Source organism: Furipterus horrens, unplaced genomic scaffold (genome assembly GCF_987537825.1).
Source record: "Furipterus horrens unplaced genomic scaffold, mFurHor1.1.pri manual_scaffold_1, whole genome shotgun sequence".
Classification (NCBI taxonomy): domain Eukaryota; kingdom Metazoa; phylum Chordata; class Mammalia; order Chiroptera; family Furipteridae; genus Furipterus; species Furipterus horrens.
Window position 1 is genome coordinate 113190571 of NW_028327171.1, and position 18864 is coordinate 113209434.

Below are 18864 nucleotides of genomic sequence, written 5' to 3' on the forward strand. Positions count from 1 at the left end.
TGTCCCTCCATTTCCCTTTCTGTAAAATAATTTTAAAAAATTAAAAAATATATATTTGAAAAAAAATTGCTGTTTGATAACTCTACTGGCTCCACCTTGATGTCTCCTTGAGACCCCGTCCCATCCCAAAGATATGCATGACCCAGGTGGGTGGCAGCTAGTTTTTGTGTACCCTGAGACTTTTACTTGAGTGGCCTCAGACCCAGCACTGGTGTCAAGTTTGAATCTGTATTAACCTGGTGAATACCACTCGCCCCTACCTGGTGACACTCAGAACCTGCCCAATGCAACTTGCATACTACCTGAGGCTTTTTCAGTGACTGAGCTTAGTGGGGAGCCTGAAGGCTGCAGCCAGTCTTGGGAGGGTGCCAGGCCCAGGTCCTTGCTAAAATCGGTAGGGAAAGGATCATTCAGAAAATGATACCAAAACAACTAGTTAACTGTTTTGTTAGAGGAAAAAGTGCTCTTCACTGTATATCATGCACCAAAATAATTCCAAAATGGATTAAAGGTAAAGACTTAAAGCGTTAAATATGATAAGTAACACTTAAAAACAGGTGAATGATACAAACAACAAGTGTTAGCAAGGATGTGGAGAAAAAGGATCCCTCATACACTGTTGGTGAGAATGCAAATTGGCACAACCACTGTGGAAAACAATATGAAAGGTCCTCAAAATATTAAAAATGGAACTGCCTTATGACCCAGAGAATCCATTTCTGGGTATATCTCCAAAGAAACCCCAAATACCAATTTGAAAGAATTTATGAGGGGGACCCTCCCCCCTCAAGTAGATTCTGAATTTGTCGATTCTGATGCCTTTTAGTGCCTCTGCCATATTTATTTATTTATTTATTTATACCTGGGTGGTGGTGCTCTGACATGGTCTTTAGCTACCACTGGGTGTACTGGGCCTGGGGTTTCCCAGGTGGTGTAAGCCAAGGTCAGCCCCGACCTGTATTTTTGCCCTGTGTTTTGCCCAGGGCACCCTGTCTGAGCTATAAAGCAATCTGAGATGGCTGCTACTTGTGCTGAGCTTGGAGATTTTAGCAGAAGCCAGCTGCTGCTAGTGCCAGGCTTAGAGCTCACTAGGGCCAGCTGTTGGTCTTTTGATAGGCTTTAGGAAGTTGTGAAGAACGAGCCAAAATTAGTCATTCACATGGAAATGCAGCTTGAGTGGGCCCTACATTGGGTGGGGCAGAGTCTCTGGGGACCTCCAAGGTAGGTCAAACAGTGTTAGCCATGTTGATGAAGTATCAGATATGGCCCCTGCCTGCTGGCTCTGTGGAGGGAGGGTTTAGCACAGGGACAATGGCTTCTGCTCACCTTGGTGCCAGACACTTTAGTTCCTCCCTGTATGCCACTGGTGCCTTTCAAGCTGCTACCCTGGTGCTGGAACCCAGAGGGAGTGAGTCTTAATAGGTGAGTATGTGTGTGGGTTTTTAAAGATAAACTGCTTGGAACTCCAGAAGTTTCTTCCACCAACTCAATCCCTGCTGGTTTTTACAGCCAGAAGTTGTGGGGACTTATTTTCTTGGCACTGGAACCCCGGGCTGGGGGGCCTGGGGTGGGGCTGGGATTCCTCACTCCTGAGATATCCCTCCCGAATTCTTATCCACTACATGTGGGTGAGAGACCAGCCCATTCTGCATCTGCGCCCTCCTACCCATCTCAGTGGATGTGGCTTCTTTAATTCCTTAGTTGTCCGACTTTCATTCAACTCAATTTCTGACGGTTCTGGCTGATGGTTGTTCTATATTTTAGTTGTAATTTTGATGTTTTTTAAAAAAATATGCTTTATTGCTTATGCTGTTACAGTTGCCCCAATTTCTTTTCCCTTTGTTCCCCTCCACCCAGTGATCCCTCCTCTCTCCAGTTGTCCCCCCCTTTTAGTCCATGCCCATTGGTTGTGCATATAGTTCTTCTCAGCCTCTTCCTGTCTACTCCACTCCCTCCTACTATGCTTCTTAATTCCTGTACCATCTCCCTCCCTTTACCCCCTTCCCCCTCCCTACTGACCTCCCCCCAATATGTTCCCCATACCTATAATTCTTTTCCCACTCTCGTTGCCTTCTTAGTCTGCCTTTGTTTAAATTCTCTAGCTTCTGTTGGTTGTTGTGATACAGTTTTCATTCTAATGTTCATAGTTTTGATCCTCCTTCTCCTAAACAAGTCCGTTTAACATCTCATATAACAGTGGTTTGGATCTGATGAACTCCTTCAGTTTTACTTTGTCCTGGAAGCATTTTCTCTGCCCTTCTATTCTGAATGACAGCTTCGCTGGATAGAGTAGTTGTGGTTGTAGATTTTTGCTTTTCATTACTTTGAATATTTCTTGCCAGTCCCTTCTTGCCTGCAGTTTCTTTTGAGAAATCAGCTGATAATCTTATTGGGACCCCTTTGTATGTAATTCTCTTCTCTCTTGCTGCTTTTAAGATTCTCTCTTTAGCCTTAATTTTTGACATTTTGATTATCATGTGTCTTGGTGTGGTTCTCCCTGGGTCCAGTTGTTTTGGAACTTTGTGCTTCCTGGACCTGTAAGTCTATTTCCTTCCCCAAGTTAGGGAAGTTCTGCTTCATTATTTTTTCACATAATTTTTCAATTTCTAGTTCTTCTTCTTCACCTTCTGGCAGCCCTATGATTTCGATGTTGGCCGGCTTATAGCTGTCCGATAAGTTTCTGAGCCTCTCCTTGTTTTCCTCACTTCTTGTTTCCTCTTTCTGCACTAGTTGACTGTTTGTTCCTTTCCAATGTTTCGATTTGTTGATTTGATCCCTGGTTTTCTTGCCCTCACCACTAGTTTCGTGTATGTTTTTGTTCATTTCAGCAGGACTAGCCTTCATTCCTTCCCCGTCTTGTTTAAGATCTGCTGTTATGTCTGTAAGCATTCATATAACCAAAGTTCTGAACTGAGCCTCAGAAAGATTTCCTATCTGCTGCTTCGTTAGATTAGATATTTCCTGTCTGGTCAGCTGTGTCACCGGGATCTCTTATCATGATCTGCCATCCTGACAGTTTTGTGTCTACCTTTGCTTCCTGGGCAAGGCTGTCACACCTCCTATGCTATAGGGGGCAGAGCCCTGTGCACTCGTCACAGCCGGCCGACCCGTCTCACCACGCTGTGGTCTTTTCTGTGGGGGTGGGGGTCCAAGATGGTTTCATGCCGTTCACTCTCTGCTGAGAGACTGGGAACCTCCTCCTCCGTCCCCGCCCCCTCCAGGCCTCACAGTCCAAGGCAATGGAGGTCTGCCTTCCCCGGCTTTGGAATCACAAGCTGATGGGTCTGGTCTGCAGCCAGGGTCTGGTCTGCAGCCAGGGGTGCTCCCCAGGTGCTTCTTGCCTCCCTCTAAATACGGGTGTCTGTGCTTACCACCATCCTGCCTCCGTCGCTGCTGCTGCTGCTGCAGACAGCACAGCTTGACCTCTCCTCCTCGGCTTCACCCCTTCTACCTATCCGGACGAGCACCACTTTTTTATATCTTCATATGTTGGACTCCCATTTATTTTCTGGAACTTCTGGTTATTTCTGGTTTTGCGGTAGTTGTAGTCCTTAGTTGTGGAGGGAAATGGAGCGTGTCAGTCTAGGCCTCCATCTTGGCTGGAAGTCTCCTGTGTGTGTTTGCCTCCGCATCCCAGGGAGAACTGTTGCTCCTGTTATGTTGTAAGGGGCAGAGCCTTAGGGATTTGTGAGTAACGGGTGACCTGTTTCACCACGTGGTGGCGCTGTATGTGAGGGAGGGGTCTGAGAAGGAACAATGCCGCTTGCCCAGCACTTGCCCCTTTTCCAGGCATTTCTCCCACTTCCACACCGGACTGGTGCCCCTCTAGCTGCTGCCCTGGCCATCGTTCCCAGAGTGGGTGGGTCTGTGGACATTCTAGGACCGTGGGGGCCCTTTAAACAAGCGGATTCTGCTGAGAGACTGGCAGTTTCTGCCTCCATCTCAACCCCCACTGGTTTGCACAGTCAAAAGCAATGAGGCTTGATTTTCTCCGGTGCTGGGACAGTCAGCTTCGAGGTCTGGTGAGGGGTTGGGAATGCTCCCCAGGTGTCCTTCCTGACTTTTTAAAATGTGTAACTGTGCTTTCCTCCGGCCTGCTGCTATTGCCACTGCTGCCACCCCCACACCAAGTCCTCTCTGCCCCGGCTCCGGCCCTCCTACCTGTCTGGATGAATATTTCTTCTTTATATCTTTGTTTGCTGGACTTCCGTGTAGTTTGATTTTCTGGTACTTCTGGTTGTTTCTAGTTTTGAGGAGGTTGTATTCCTTCTTAGGTGTGGAGGGAGACGCAGCATGTCTGTCTACGCCTCCATCTTGGCCGGAAGTCTTGATGTTGTTGTGGGAAGAGGTGAGTCATATCTACCTATGCCACCATCTTGACCAGTTCTCCTGGATACATCTTGTAGTTATATTTCTTCTGCATATATCTGTCCAACTTGCTCAACACCATTTATCTTTACCCCAGTGTATGTTTTTGCTTTCTTTGTCAAGTATTAATGAATTATAAAGGTGTGGGTTTCTGGGCTCTCTGTCCTGTTCCATTAATCTGTGTATCTGTTTTTATGCCAGTACCATGATGCTTTGATTACTATGGCTTTGTAGTATAGTTTGATATCAGGGAACATGATTCCGCCAACTTTGTTCTTCTTTCTCAGGTCACTGTTGTTTTGGGGGGTCTTCTGTGTTTCCATATAAATTTTTGGAATATATATTCTAGTTCTGTGAAATACGCCTTTGGTATCTTAATCAAATGGCATTGAATCTATAGATTGTTTTGGGTAGTATGCAGATTTTAATGATATTTATTCTTCCTGTCCATGCATAGGGCATATACTTCCACTTATTAGTATCTTCTTCAATTTCTTATAATTTTTTGAATATATGTTTTTACATCCATGGTTTGATTTATTCCTAGTTGTTTTTTTTTTTTTTTAAAGCAATTGTGGATGAGATTGTTTTCTTAGTTACTCTTTATTGATGTATAAAAATGCAGCTGATTTTTCTGGAGATTTAGTTTGTGTCCTGCTACTTTTCTGAATTAATCAGTTCTAGTAGTTTCTTGGTTTAATACTGATAGTTCTATTTCTTCCTTTTTATGTCTTCTTCTTGTGTGATTGCTGTTGTTAGGAATTCTATTACTATGTTAATAAGAGTGTTGAAAGTGGACATCCCTGTCTTAACTTTATCTTAAGGAAAACATTTTAGTTTTTGCCTATTGAGTAAGATGCTGACTGTGGGTTTCTCATTTATGGCCTTTGTTATTTTGAGATGTATTCCTTCTATTCCCTCTTTCCTGAGAAGTTTTTTAAAAATCATAAATGGGTGCTGGATTTTATCAAATGCTTTTCCTGCATCTTTTGATATGATCATGTGGTTTTCATCCTTCATTTTGTTTCTGTGGTGTTTTGTGTTTATTGATTTGCAGATATTGTACCAACCTTTCATCACTCAAATAAATTCCCTTAATTATGGTGTATGATCTTTTGTTAATCCAGTTTGCTAATATTTGGCTGAGTGTTTTAGCACCTATGTTCATCAGTGATATTGGCTTGTAATTTTCTTTCTTTATAGTGTCTTTATCTGGTTTTGGAATTAGGATAATGCTGGCCTCATATAATAAGCTTGGGAGTCTTTCCTCCTCTTGAATTTCTTGGAATAGTTTGAGAAGGAGAGGTGTCAGTTCTTCTCAGAATGTTTGGTAAAATTTACCTGTGAAGCCATCTGGTCTAGGACTTTGAGGGGGAGTTTTTTGATTACTGTTTCAATTTCACTATTTTTAATCTGTCTATTCAGATTATATGATTCTTTCCAATTCAATTTTGGAATATTGTATGTTTGTAGGAATTTATCAAGTTCATCTACATTGTCCAATTTTTAGCATATATTTGTACATAGTGATTTCTTACAATTCTTTGCATTTCTCTCATGTCAGTTGCTACTTCTCTTTCATTTCTGATTGTATTTATTTGGTCTCTCTCTCTTTTTCTCGATAAGTCTGGTTAAAGGTTTGTCAATCTTGTTAATCTTTTCAAAGAACCAACTCTTAGGTTCATTGATGTTTTGTATTGTTTTTTAGAATCTACTTTGTTTATTCCTGCTCTAGTCTTTATTATTTCCTTCCTTCTACTCACTTTGGGCTTTGTTTGTTGTTCTTTTTCAAGCTTCTCTAAGTGTAAAGTTAGATTTTTGAGTTTTTTCTTGTTTCCTTAGTTAGTCCTGTAATGCCATGAATTTCTGTCTTAGGAAGGTTTTTGCTGTATGCCATAGATTTTGGATTATTGTGTTCTAATTTTCATTTGTTTCAAGGTAACTTCTGATTTCTGCCTTGATCTCATTAACCCATTCATTGATTAGTAATATGTTACAGTCGAACTTTGGTTTTTGAACTTCTAGGTTCTTGATCAATTCAGTTCTTGACCAATTTATACATGGAAAAAATGTGTTATTGAACAAAACTTTGGTTCTTGGTTCTCAACAGGACAACACTTTCATTCTGATACCTGTATGATCAGTCACACATCTCTCAGGCAACAAATAAAGGAGACTCGATTTTCAAACACTCACTTCTCAGACAATTTTCCAGAACAAATTAAGTTTCAGAACCAAGGTTCCACTGTACTTAGACTCCATGATTTTGTGTGTTTTTCAGTTTTTTTTCCTGTGATTGATTTCTAGTTTCATACCATTATGATTGGAAAGGATGCTTGGTATGATTCCAGCCTTCTTAAATGCATTAAGACTTGTTTTGCATTATAACATGTGGTCTATCCTAGAAAATATTCCATGTGCACTTGAAAAGGATGTATATTCTGCTGCTTTGGGATGAAATGCTCTGAAAATATCAATAAAATCCATCAATCTAGTATGTCATTTAAGGCCACTGTTTCCTTGCTGATTTTCTGTCTGGAAGATCTATTCATTGGTGTCAATGGGGTGTTAAAATCCCCTACCATGACTGTATTACTGTCATTCTCTCCCTTTATGTCCATCAAGATTTGCTCCTATGTTAGGTGCGTATACCAGAGTTATAGCCTCTTGTTGAATTGCTCCTTTTATTATTATGTATGTCCTTCTTTGTTTCTTACTATAGCCTTTGTTTTAAAGTCTATTTTGTCTGATATAAGTATTGCTACCCCAGCTATTTTTCCCTTTCCATTTGCATGAAATATCTTTTTATTTTGTGTGTATCTTTTGTTCTGAAGTGGATCTGTTGTAGACTGCATATAAATAGGTCTTGCTTTCTTATTCATTCAGCTACTCTATGTCTTTTGATTGGAGCATTTAAGCCATTTACATTTAAAGTGATTATTGATAAGTACACATTTATTACCATTTTTTTTTTCTTTTACCTCTGTTCCTTTTCATTTTTTTTTCTTTCTTTCTTTTTAGTCTACTTTGTAAATCTGGCCCATTAACACTTTTTGAAATACTGGTAATACTGGTTTGGTGGTAACAAACTCCTTTAGCTTTTTCTTGTTTGGGAAGCTCTTTATTTCTCCTTCAATTTTAAATGATAGCCTTGCCTAGATAAGTAGTCTTGGTCGTATGTCCTTCCTTTGAATATTTCATGCCAATCCCTTCTGATCAGAAATGTTTCTGTTTAGAGATTAGCTGACAGTCTTATGGAAGCTCCCTTGTAGGCAATTAATCTGTTCTATGTTTTCTCTTGCTGCTCTTGACATTCTCTCTTTGTTTTTAAGCTTTGCCATTTTAATTATGATGTGTCTTGGTGTGTGCTTATTTGGAACTATCTGTGCTTCCTAGACTTGTGTGGTTTTTTCCTTCCCTAGGTTAGAGAAGTTTTTGGTCATTATTTCTCAAATAGGTTCTCAATCCCTTGCTCTCTCTTTTCTCCTTCTGATACCCCTGTTATTTTGAAGAATATAGGCCAGCTATTTTTTAAAATGTCTTTCAATTGGGTTCTTATGACTAGATCCAGGTTATGTTGTTTTGGCTGTGTCCTCAATATATATGTAGAGGTGCAAGGTATCCAGGCATAAGATGATTTATCCATTGAATAATTAATGTTTTTTTGTAATAAATAATACAGAGAAATACTTTGAGACTAGTTAGATATCCCATTTCTTATCAAACTTCCCCCACTCCCTAAATTTAGCAATCATTGATGATTCTTGCCTGGATCAGTCTTTACTCTGATGGTTACAAATGGTGTTTTCCAACTTCCTTATTGCCTATATGTTTATTAGTTAGAATTCTAGTGTATAACTTTCCCTTCTCCTGTTTATTTGTTATTGGTATAAGTTCATGGTCTATTTCATTGAACATGTTATAATTTTTATAGTCTTTATTATTTTCATACCCTGGCTGGTTTGGCTCAGTGGATTGAGCGTCGGCCTGCGAGCTAAGTGTCGCTGGTTCGATCTTCCAGTCAGGGCACATCAGAGAAGGAAAACTCTGACTCCAAAAAACCTCCGCTGCCTTGCAGCATACCTCTTCAGGGGAAAGGCTAAGGGAGTAAACCCCGACAGAAAATCCGGAGCCGGAGTCCCTAAGGCGGTTTGACGTTGTAGTCAACACCGGCAACTCCTGCGGCGCACCTGAAGCCAAGCTGTATTGACTCCGTCTTTCCCTTGGATCCTTCAGCTGCGAAGAGAGGGGAGGTCTGCTGCATGGGCAACAGCAGACCCTCCATATCACCCTGCCCAGGCTCTGTAGCTTCAGCTTCACTGGAGAGGACACTCCAGCGTCATCAACACGGGAGGAGACAGATACCGTGTCACTCCCGAGTCGGACTGCACAGCCATTCTCGGCGGTGCAGATAGACTCTTAAGAAGCTACACCATCGTCTCTCGAGACGGATGGCTGCCGACGACGATTATTTTCATGCTCAAATTGTCCCAGATTTGGCCAGTGTGAATCCACTAATACTGGCTTGTGTCTTTTTAATGTCTGTGTTTATTATCTTTTGCGCATGTTCTTAGTTTTAGTTTCTGGCACAAGAGCTCATCTTGTGTTTTTCCCACCCATGCTCTGGAATTAGGCACTTTTTCATTGAGTCTGCTTTACCTCTTTTAGAGGGAAATGGTATTAAAAAACAACAACTGAAATGTCATTGTTTCTAAGCCCCTATAACAGAGCTAGAAGTGTGTGTGTTTGAGAGAGAGAGAGAGAGAGAGAGAGAGAGAGATACATAGACAAGTGTGTGTGTGTGAAAAATCCTTGAGTTTATATTGTACTTCCAATGACAGTTTAGCCCCTAAGAATCCTTGTTTGTCTTTCCCTTTTCTATATTTTTGTCTCCATTTTTTTATGTTGAGAACCTTGGCTCCCAACAACATTCTTACTATATACTCATTTGCTGAATCATAAAATATTCTCAGTAGTTTCAGAATTACTAGACCCATACCAATACAGCAAGTACAATTTGTTCATGATTGTTTGCTTAGATGTTTTTTTTTTTATTTTATTTTATATCAAGGCAATATGGTCAAAGCATACTATTCAAAAGTTACTTGAATTAGTTCTTTTTCTTCTATCCTCAGTGGTTTTACTAATTTGAAATAGAGTTGGATTCATTAGTTTCTGTTATCATTCAGTCTTAGTTTTTACCTCTCTCTACATCCTTTTTAAAAACATTATTTATTTTTTTTAATGTGGAATTTTAACATGATTCCAAAAGTCAAAACCATGAGGTGTGCTCTGAGGAGTTGACTTGCTCCCCAATTTCTTCATCCTGTCTCCCTACCTCTGGTAGATAATCAGTTCATTTGTTTTTGGTTTATTCTTCTTCCTTTTTGCAAAACATGAAGATGCATGCATGTTTTCTTATCCTTCTCTTTCTTACATAAAAGGTAATCTTTGTGTCCTCTTTTGTATTTTGCCAGTTTCACATAAAAATATATTTTGAGAATTACTTCATATAAGTTTGTAGGAATCTTATTCATTCTTTTTCAGAGTGCCTTTGCACTCCATTATATGTATGTACATAGCTTAGTCAGCAAATAGCCTGTATTGGACATTTGAGTAGTTTCCAATATTTTGAAAATAGAAATAATGCTACAGTTAATAACCTTGTGCAATGTGTTATATGTTGTTGGATGTGTGTCTTAAGAATAAATTCCCAGAAGTGGGATTGCTGTGTCAGAGGATCAATGCACTGTAGCTTTGTTAGATATTGTCAAATTCCCCTCTACAGGAATTGTTTCATTTTGCATTAATCCCAGAACTGTATGAGACTGTTTCCCCATAGCCTCCTTTTTCATATTGTCTTTTGCATAATCAAATGATCTTGTTAGATGAACTGCAGGAGTTGGGGGCTGAAGTCAAAGTATTGTCAAGCATTTGAATTTTTGCCAACCTGGATGAGTGAGAAATGACATCTCAGTATTTAAATGGCATTTTTCTTATTATGAGTGAAGTTGAATCTCTTTTCTTCTTTTTGAGAAAAAAAATTTTTTAATCAGCTTTATTGAGGTTAATTTACATATGATTAAATTCACCTTTTTAAAGCATTCAGTGAGTGTTGACAAAATATACATCTGTGAAACTACCATACTCAGTTTGTCTTTTTATCTATCTGTATGTTTATAGTGGTTGTGTTTGGTTTGGTATTTTGGTGTGTAGATCTACTGATTTAGGACCTATATAGACTGAATTACCATTACCACAATCAGGATTGTGACTATTGTACTTTCATCATCCCCCAAATTACCTTGTGTCTTAGTTGTATTCAATGGGAGAGACAGAGTGAAGTCTGTTTACCCCAGAGACTCTTTATCAATAAACTCATTTGAGAACAGTTTAAGGGGAAGATTATTCAGACAAATTCTTCAAGCAGGAATAGAACAATCAGTTAAGAATGTGGATAAACTAGATTTTTTCCCATTTCTTCATCTGGTACCAAAAATGTTCCTTAAACTAGCCATCTAGTATGTTTTCCACATTCTGATTTAAGAATTGAGACATTTGAACATGATCTTTTAAGACTATAGATTTCAAAACCAATGTTTTCTTTTTAATATTAGTTTTTGAAGTGCTACAGACATTTTGATGTGTTATCTAGACATTTTGACCAACTGAATGTGACTTATGGTTCTGATAACTGTCATTTTGAGTAAAATTTATAATTATTATTGACCAATCTCCATTAACTTGAATTTAAATTATAAATGTTTCTTAAACTCATTGTATTTAATCAATTCTTTACTATAAGAGTAAAAAACATACTAAAATAAAACCAACTTTATTAAGGCTTTATAAAGCCAGCAATATTTATTATAACTGATTTGTGAGCTTTTTCTTCGCATCTGTGTTGTCATTCCCACGTGCTCATTCAGGAGTTACTTTACAAACAAGGATATTCAAATGGCAAATGAAAGGGATTGCAACTTCATTAATAAACAGAGAGGTACAAATTCAAACCATCATGTAATCCCACCAAAATACATACAATGAAAAACATAGGCAGTGTCAATTATTGGCAAGAATATGGAATAACAACAACTCTCATAATGTTGATAGAAGGCTTAAGTTGGTAGAGCCACTTTGGAAAACGATTTTGCCGTATTTGCTAAAGCTAGTCCTAAATATGAAGATCCTAGGACCAGCAAGTTCATCCCTTGGTATGTAACAAACAGAAATGTATACATATGTCCTCCCAAAAGAGGGCACACAAGTTTAAATTAGCCCAAAACTGGAAATTACCCATAGGCATATCAGCTGTAGAATAGTTGAATCAGTTGTGTATGGTCATGCAATGGAATACTCTTGCAGGGGTAAGAATGAATGAAATATAACTACTTGTAACAAAATGAATGAAACTCACAAGCATGGTAACAAAGAAGTATATATCTCGATCTGGATGTTGGTTACCTGGGTGTAATCACATGGTGAAGAAAATACATGCAGCTATACACTTAGAATCTGTGTATTTTCCAGTATGTATAATATATATCAGTAGAAAGCATACTAATAAATTAGATCTTGATTTGTTGTATTTTTTAAATATTGACTTTTGATATATCTGTTCGTTACTGAGACTTATGGAGCCCATAGATCCAGTAGTTGTTCAGTTGTTTTTTTTTATTATTATAGGTAGAAGATATTTTCATCAGAAAACTAGAATGGGTGTTATTTTTAGGAGAATACATTTTTAATGGGAAAAAGCACACAGAATTGATATTTTAAAATAGCCCAAATATCCTTAAAGGGAAAAGTAAGGTCTGCTGGATACCCTGCCTGTCTAAGAACACCTTCTGTCTCCTTTGCTCCTTCCATGGGCTTGGAAACCTAGGCAAATATAAGAACCCAGATAGTTCTAGAGCAGATTGGCCTTTGTGTTGGCCCTTTCAAGTGAGTAAACTTTCATATTAAATTTATAATAAATGTGGACACAGGTAAACACTAGTCATATAACATAATTCTTTGTCCTCCCCAACCCCTTCATTTTGTTTAGAGTTTTGGTTTGTTTGTTTGTTTCTGTGTTTGCAGATCTTTTCACAGATGCTGCTGAGACTGAAAAAATGGCCAAAAGTTTGGAAGATTCTGAAGGAGTTTATTTTGTTCCGTCTTTTAGTGGATTGCAGGTATGCAAAAAATAGTTAATGCCAATTAACCATTCTCTGCTCATACCCACACCTAAAATTATGTATCTGCTACTTTCATACCTGAAATTTGGGTACTCAGCAGAACTAAAGTAAAAGGTACATTCTAGGGCTGAGAAACTATGCTTTAACATAGTATGAATTCCACAAGAGAGCATAGCAAATTCATCAGGCTTTGGTTAGAACTTTATCCCTGTGGAAACTAAAGTTGGCCAGCTTATCATAGAACTTTGACATAAGACCTAGGGTTACTTTTTAAAAAAACATTTTATTTATTTATACTTTTTTAGAGAGAGGAAGGGAGGGAGAAAGAGATGGAGAGAAACATCCATGTACAAGAGTAACATCCATCGTTTGACTCTTGCATGCCTCCAGCCAGGACCTGGCACACAACCCAGGCATGTGCCCTGACTGGAATCGAACCAGCGACCCTTTGGTTTCTGGGATGATGCTCAACCCATTGAGCCACACCAGCCAGGGCAGATTATTTTATCATGACCAAAATAGTCATTTCCCAGTAGAGGGAAATATATCAGTGCTTAGTGGAAGTGTATCACTGAGTTTAGAAAAATAATGGACAGGTACACACACATGCCCTCCCCCTACATCTGTATGTGTATATTTTGAAGTTCTTTATAAGTAATATGAAACTTTTAAAAGTATATTTTATTGATTACATTGTTAAAATTGTTCCAACTTTTTCCTCTTTGCTCCCCTCCACCCAGCACCCCTCCTCCCCCAGTAATCCCCCCCAAGTCCATGCCCATGGGTCGTACATACCAGCTCTCCTGCTTCACCCTTTCATATATTCTTCTTCTTTTTTTAATAAATAAATGATTAATTATTTTAACAATAAAAAATAACAATCCCTCCCTCTCAGATATTAAGACCCTTTATAATCTTATAAAGGACAGTGAGTGAAGGTCTCGAGCTCCTCTAGCTGCTTCGAGCTGGACATGGTTGTCGTCCTATCTACCCTTGGGTCCAGAAATCCCTAATAAGAGTAGGGGTGCGGAGGGGAGGGGAGGGTGGCCTTCCCACATGGGGAAGGATCTTGCAGACTCCTGGTCAGTTGGCTGTCCCTGGACAATGGCATGCTTGGTTTAACAGGCTGGCATCCTTGTTGTATTTTGGCAACAGGGTTAAAAGACATCATTCAATCCATAACTATTAGATGACATAAGGCAGGGATTAATTTTTCAATGTCCCACATTAGGGAAAAAAAGGGCTTCTTTGGAGGAAGGTGTTCTAGGCACATCTCACCTGTCCAAAACCCTTTTGCCCATTATACTTAGTTTGGGATGAGGGAAATACTTTAGGTTTCCCTCCCTCTCAGACCTCTGGGCCCTTTGTGTCCAAGCCATTAGGATAAAAAAGAGAAACCAGTTTTGTAAAGTGAAGCCCACAGACCACCCCATACTTCACCAACCCAGTCACTTAGTTCATCCAAACCGTTGAGTCTCAGGAGGCAGCAATGCAAACAGGATTAAGTGAGGCCTATACGTACAGACAGTCACCCAGACAATGAGATCGTAGGCTTATGCCCTTTGAAAACAGAACACACATGTTAACTTATGTAACATAACCCACAAACAAGTCTCTAAATCTGTAATACTGTCTTACTGGAAAGACATCCAGTTGCAAGGCATTTGCCATTCTTCTTGCCTATAAATTAAACATCTTTGATGATACCACAGACATAGTTTAACTTTCAAATGAAAACATATTTTAAATGAAAAGAAACTTTAAAGACGGTTAGCTGCACTACTTTATAGTCTGCCACTGGGCATTGTGAGCTTCCTTGAATAACAATTTTTCTCCCTAAGATTACCCTCCTTGTCATTAAAGGGACTGCATTAAGTCCATTTTTAATTTATCCTGTTCATTTGCATAAACACAACAAGAGCAGCAAATGACCACTTATGATCTTTAGTTCTGCTTTGCTGGAGCTTACCCAAAGAACCTTTAGGGTGACCTTCAGTCTGCCCTTCAGGGCACAGAAGCTGAGCCACATATCTGGCATTCAGCCTTGCCTGTACATACCTGTCTTTCCCAAGTCCTTCTGGTTTTCCATTGTGCCTCAAGGTCCCTTCTAGACATCTTTCAGGAAAACAACCTTCATTCCTTCCCCGGAAAGATTGCTGTGGACCGCACAACCAACCACAGTACCAGGCCTTTTATCTCGTGGGCTTTTATTACCTTCGAAAGTCATTCCCAGTTCCTCAGGGCTTTTTGGTAACAACCAGAGCCCAAGCATGTCTCCTTTAGGCATGACATTCCAGTCAACGTCTTGGTAAAAAAAAAAAAAAACCTCAATTACAACTGGTCTTATTAGTTTTATGCAAAGAAACTTATGTCATTACTTCTTTAGAATGCCAAACTCTGGAGGGATCAGATAGGGGGAAAAATATACAGTGTGAAGGAAAATCCTTGTCCTTCTAATATTCACTGAACTCGCATTTCCATTCTTCATATTTTCATTTTTCCCTCACTAAAAATTTTTAATGTCTGTTTTTCCATTACAGTAGTCCCACTTTCCCCCCCCGCTTGCTTCCCTGCACCCTGTCTCTCCCTTCTCCCACATTTAGTCACCACTCAGTTGTCCATGTCCATGGGTCATTTATACATGTTCTTTGACTAGACTCTTCCCCTTCTTACTCCCTCCTCTCCCTCCCCCCTCCCCCCTTGTTACTGTTAGTCTACTCCTTGTTTACATAGCTCTGGTTCAATTTTGTTCATTTGTTTGTGTTGTTCATTAGTTTCCTGTAATAGATGACAGCTTAAGGTATTTTTCTTTCACTGCCTGGCTTATTTTGCTAAGCATAATTCTCTCTAGTTCCATCCATGTTATTGCAAATGGTAGAAATTCCTTCTTTCTTTCTGCTACATAGTACTCCATTGTGTAAATGTATCACAGTTTTTTTTACCCACTCATCTACAGATGGGCACTTAGGTTGTTTCCAACACTTGGCTATTGTAACTAGTGCTGCTATGAACATAGGGGTGCATAGATTCTTTTGAATTGGTGTTCCAGGATTTTTCGGATATAATCCTAGCAATGGAATTGCTGGTTCAAATGGCAGTTCCATTTTTAGTTTTTTGAGGAAATTCCAAAGTGTTTTCCATAGTGGCTGCACCAGTCTACATTCCCACTAGCAATGCACCAGGGTTCCCATTTCTCCGCATCCTCTCCAGCACAAGTTGTTTGTTGATTTGTTGATAATGGCCATTCTGACTGGTGTGAGGTGTTATCTCATTGTGGTTTATATTTGCATCTCTCTGATGGCTAGTGAGGTTGAGCATTCTTTCATATGTCTATGGACCCTCTGTATGTCCTCTTTAGAGAAGTGTTTGTTCAGGTCCTTTGCCCATTTTTTAATTGGGTTGTCTGTCTTCTTGGTGTTGAGTCGTATGAGTTCTTTATATATTTTGGAGATCAATCCCTTTTCTGAGATATCATTGGCAAATATATTTTCCCATATGGTTGGTTTCCTTTTCTTCTTGCTGATGTTTTCTTTAGCTGAGCAGAAACTTTTTAGTTTGATGTAGTCCCATTTGTTTATTCTTTCCTTTATTTCCCTTGCCTTAGGAGATGTATCCGTGAAAATGTTGCTACTTGGGATATCTGAAATTTTCCTTCCTATTTTTTCCTCTAGGAGTTTTATGATGTCATGGCTTACGTTTAAGTCTTTGATCCATTTTGAGTTTATTCTGGTGTATAGTGTAAGTCGGTGGTCTAGTTTCATTTTTTTTGCATGTATGTCCCTGTCCAGTTCTCCCAACACCATTTGTTGAAGAGGCTCTTTTCACTCCATTTGATGTTCTTTCCCCCTTTGTCAAATATTAGTTGACCATATAGACCTGGGTTTATTTCTGGGCTCTCTATTCTGTTCCATTGATATATGTCTGTTCTTATGCCAGTACCAGACTGTTTTGATTACGGTGGCCTTGTAGTATAGTTTGATATCAAGTATTGTGATTCCTCCTACTGTGTTCTTCTTCCTCAAAATTGCTGTGGCTATTCGGGCTCTTTTTTGGTTCCATATAAATTTTTGAAGTATTTGTTCTAGGTCTGTGAAATATGTCATTGGTATTTTAACAGGAATTGCATTGAATCTATAAATTGCTTTGGGTAGTATGGAAATTTTAATGATGTTGATTCTTCCCATCCATGAGCATGGTATATGCTTCCATTTATTTGTATCTTCCTTAATTTCTTTCTTCAGTGTTATGTAGTTTTCTGAGTACAGGTCTTTTACCTCCTTGGTTAAGTTTATTCCTCAGTACTTTATTTTTCTTGTTGCTATGGTAAATGGGATTTTTCTTTTAGTTTCTATTGCTGATATTTTATTGTTGGTGTACAGAAATGCCTTCGATTTCTGAATATTGACTTTGTACCCTGCTATTTTGCCGAATTCATTTATTAAGTCGAGTAGTTTTTTGTGGAGTCTATAGGTTTTTTTATGCACACTATCATGTCATCTACAAATAATGACAGTTTTACTTCCTCTTTCCAATTTGGATGCCTTTTATTTCTTTTTCTTGTCTGATTGCTATGGCTAGAACTTCCACGACTATATTGAATAGGAGTGGAGAGAGTGGACATCCTTGTCTTGTTCCTGACCTCAGGGAGAATGCTCTCAGTTTTTGCCCATTGAGTATGATGTTGGCTTCAAGTTTCTCGTATATGGCCTTTATTATGTTGAGGTATGCCCCCTCTATTCCCATTTTGCTGAGAGTTTTCATTATAAATGGGTGTTATACTTTATCAAATGCTTTTTCTGCATCTATTGATATGATCATGTGGTTTTTGTCTTTCATTTTGTTTATGTGGTGTATTACGTTTATTGATTTGTGAATATTAAACCATTCTTGCTTCCCTGGGATTAATCCCACTTGATCATGGTGTATGATCTTTTTAATGTGTTGCTGAATCCTGTTTGCCAATATTTTGTTGAGGATTTTAGCATCTATGTTCATCAGCGATATTGGCCTGTAGTTTTCTTTCTTTGTTGTGTCTTGACCTGGTTTTGGAATTAGGGTAATACTGGCTTCATAGAAAGAGTTTGGGAATCTTCCCTCTTCTTGGATCTTTTGGAATAGTCTGAGGAGGATAGGAGTTAGTTCTTTCCTTAATGTTTTGTAGAATTCACCTGTGAATCCATCCGGTCCAGGGCTTTTGTGTGCCGGTAGGTTTTTGATTACTGCTTCAATTTTATTAGTTGTTATTGGTCTATTCAGGCTTTCTGCTTCTTCTTGATTCAGTTTTGGAAGACTATAGGTTTCCAGGAATTTGTCCGTTTCCTCTAGATTGTCAAATTTCTTGCCATACAGTTGTTCGTAATAATTTCTTATAATGCTTTGTATTTCTGTGGTATCGGTCGTGATTTCTCCTCTTTTGTTTCTGATTTTATTTATTCGGGTCCTTTCTCTTTTTTCTTGATGAGCCTGGTTAAAGGCTTGTCAATTTTGTTTATCTTTTCAAAGAACCAGCTTCTAATTATGTTGATCTTTTGAATTGTTAGTTTAGTCTCTATGTCATTTAATTGTGCTCTGATCTTGATGATTTCCTTCCTTCTACTTGATCTGGGCTTTGCTTGTTGTTCCTCCTCTAGTTCTTGTGGCTGTAGGGTTAAATTTGTTATTAGAGATTCTTCTAGCTTTTTTTAGGTAGCCGGTGTTGCTATGAACTTTCCTCTCAGGACTGCTTTCGCTGTATCCCATAGGTTTTGTGTTGTTGTGTGTTTATTATCATTAGTTTCCAGAAACTTTTTGATTTCTTCCTTGATGTCATTTTTAACCCATTCATTATTTAATAGCATGTTATTCATTCTCCATGAATTTGAGTGTTTTTGAGTTTTTTCCTTGAGGTTGATTTCCAATTTTAAGGCATTGTGATCTGAGAAGATGCTTGATATAATTTCAATTATTTTTGAATTTGTTGAGGCTTGTTTTGTGTCCTACCATGTGGTCTATCTTTGAAAATGTTCCATGAGCACTTGAGAAAAATGTATATTTTGCTTCTTTGGGGTGAAAAATTCTATATATATCGACTAAGTCCACTTGATCTAGAGTGTTTTCAGTGTCTCAATATCTTTGGTGTTTCTTTGCTTCGAAGGTCTGTCTAGTGTTGACAATTGGGTGTTAAAGTCCCCTACTATGAGTGTGTTGCTGTCTATATCTTTCTTGGAGTCTTTCAAAATTTTCCTTACATATTTGGGTGCTCCTAAGTTGGGTGCATATATATTTATAAGGGTTATATCTTCTTGATGGATTTTTCCCTTAAATATTATGAAATGCC

General features: G+C 38.7%; 1 protein-coding gene across 1 annotated transcript in view; it reads left to right on the forward strand.

The window, feature by feature from the left end:
• The window catches only part of GK5 (glycerol kinase 5), a 145464-nt gene that overhangs the window by 98219 nt on the left and 28381 nt on the right, over positions 1-18864 (forward strand). Inside the window, exon 12 of the mRNA XM_090266346.1 lies at positions 12451-12545. Within this exon, the coding sequence (XP_090122472.1) occupies positions 12451-12545 (95 nt within the window). The remainder of the gene's footprint in view (positions 1-12450; positions 12546-18864) is intronic.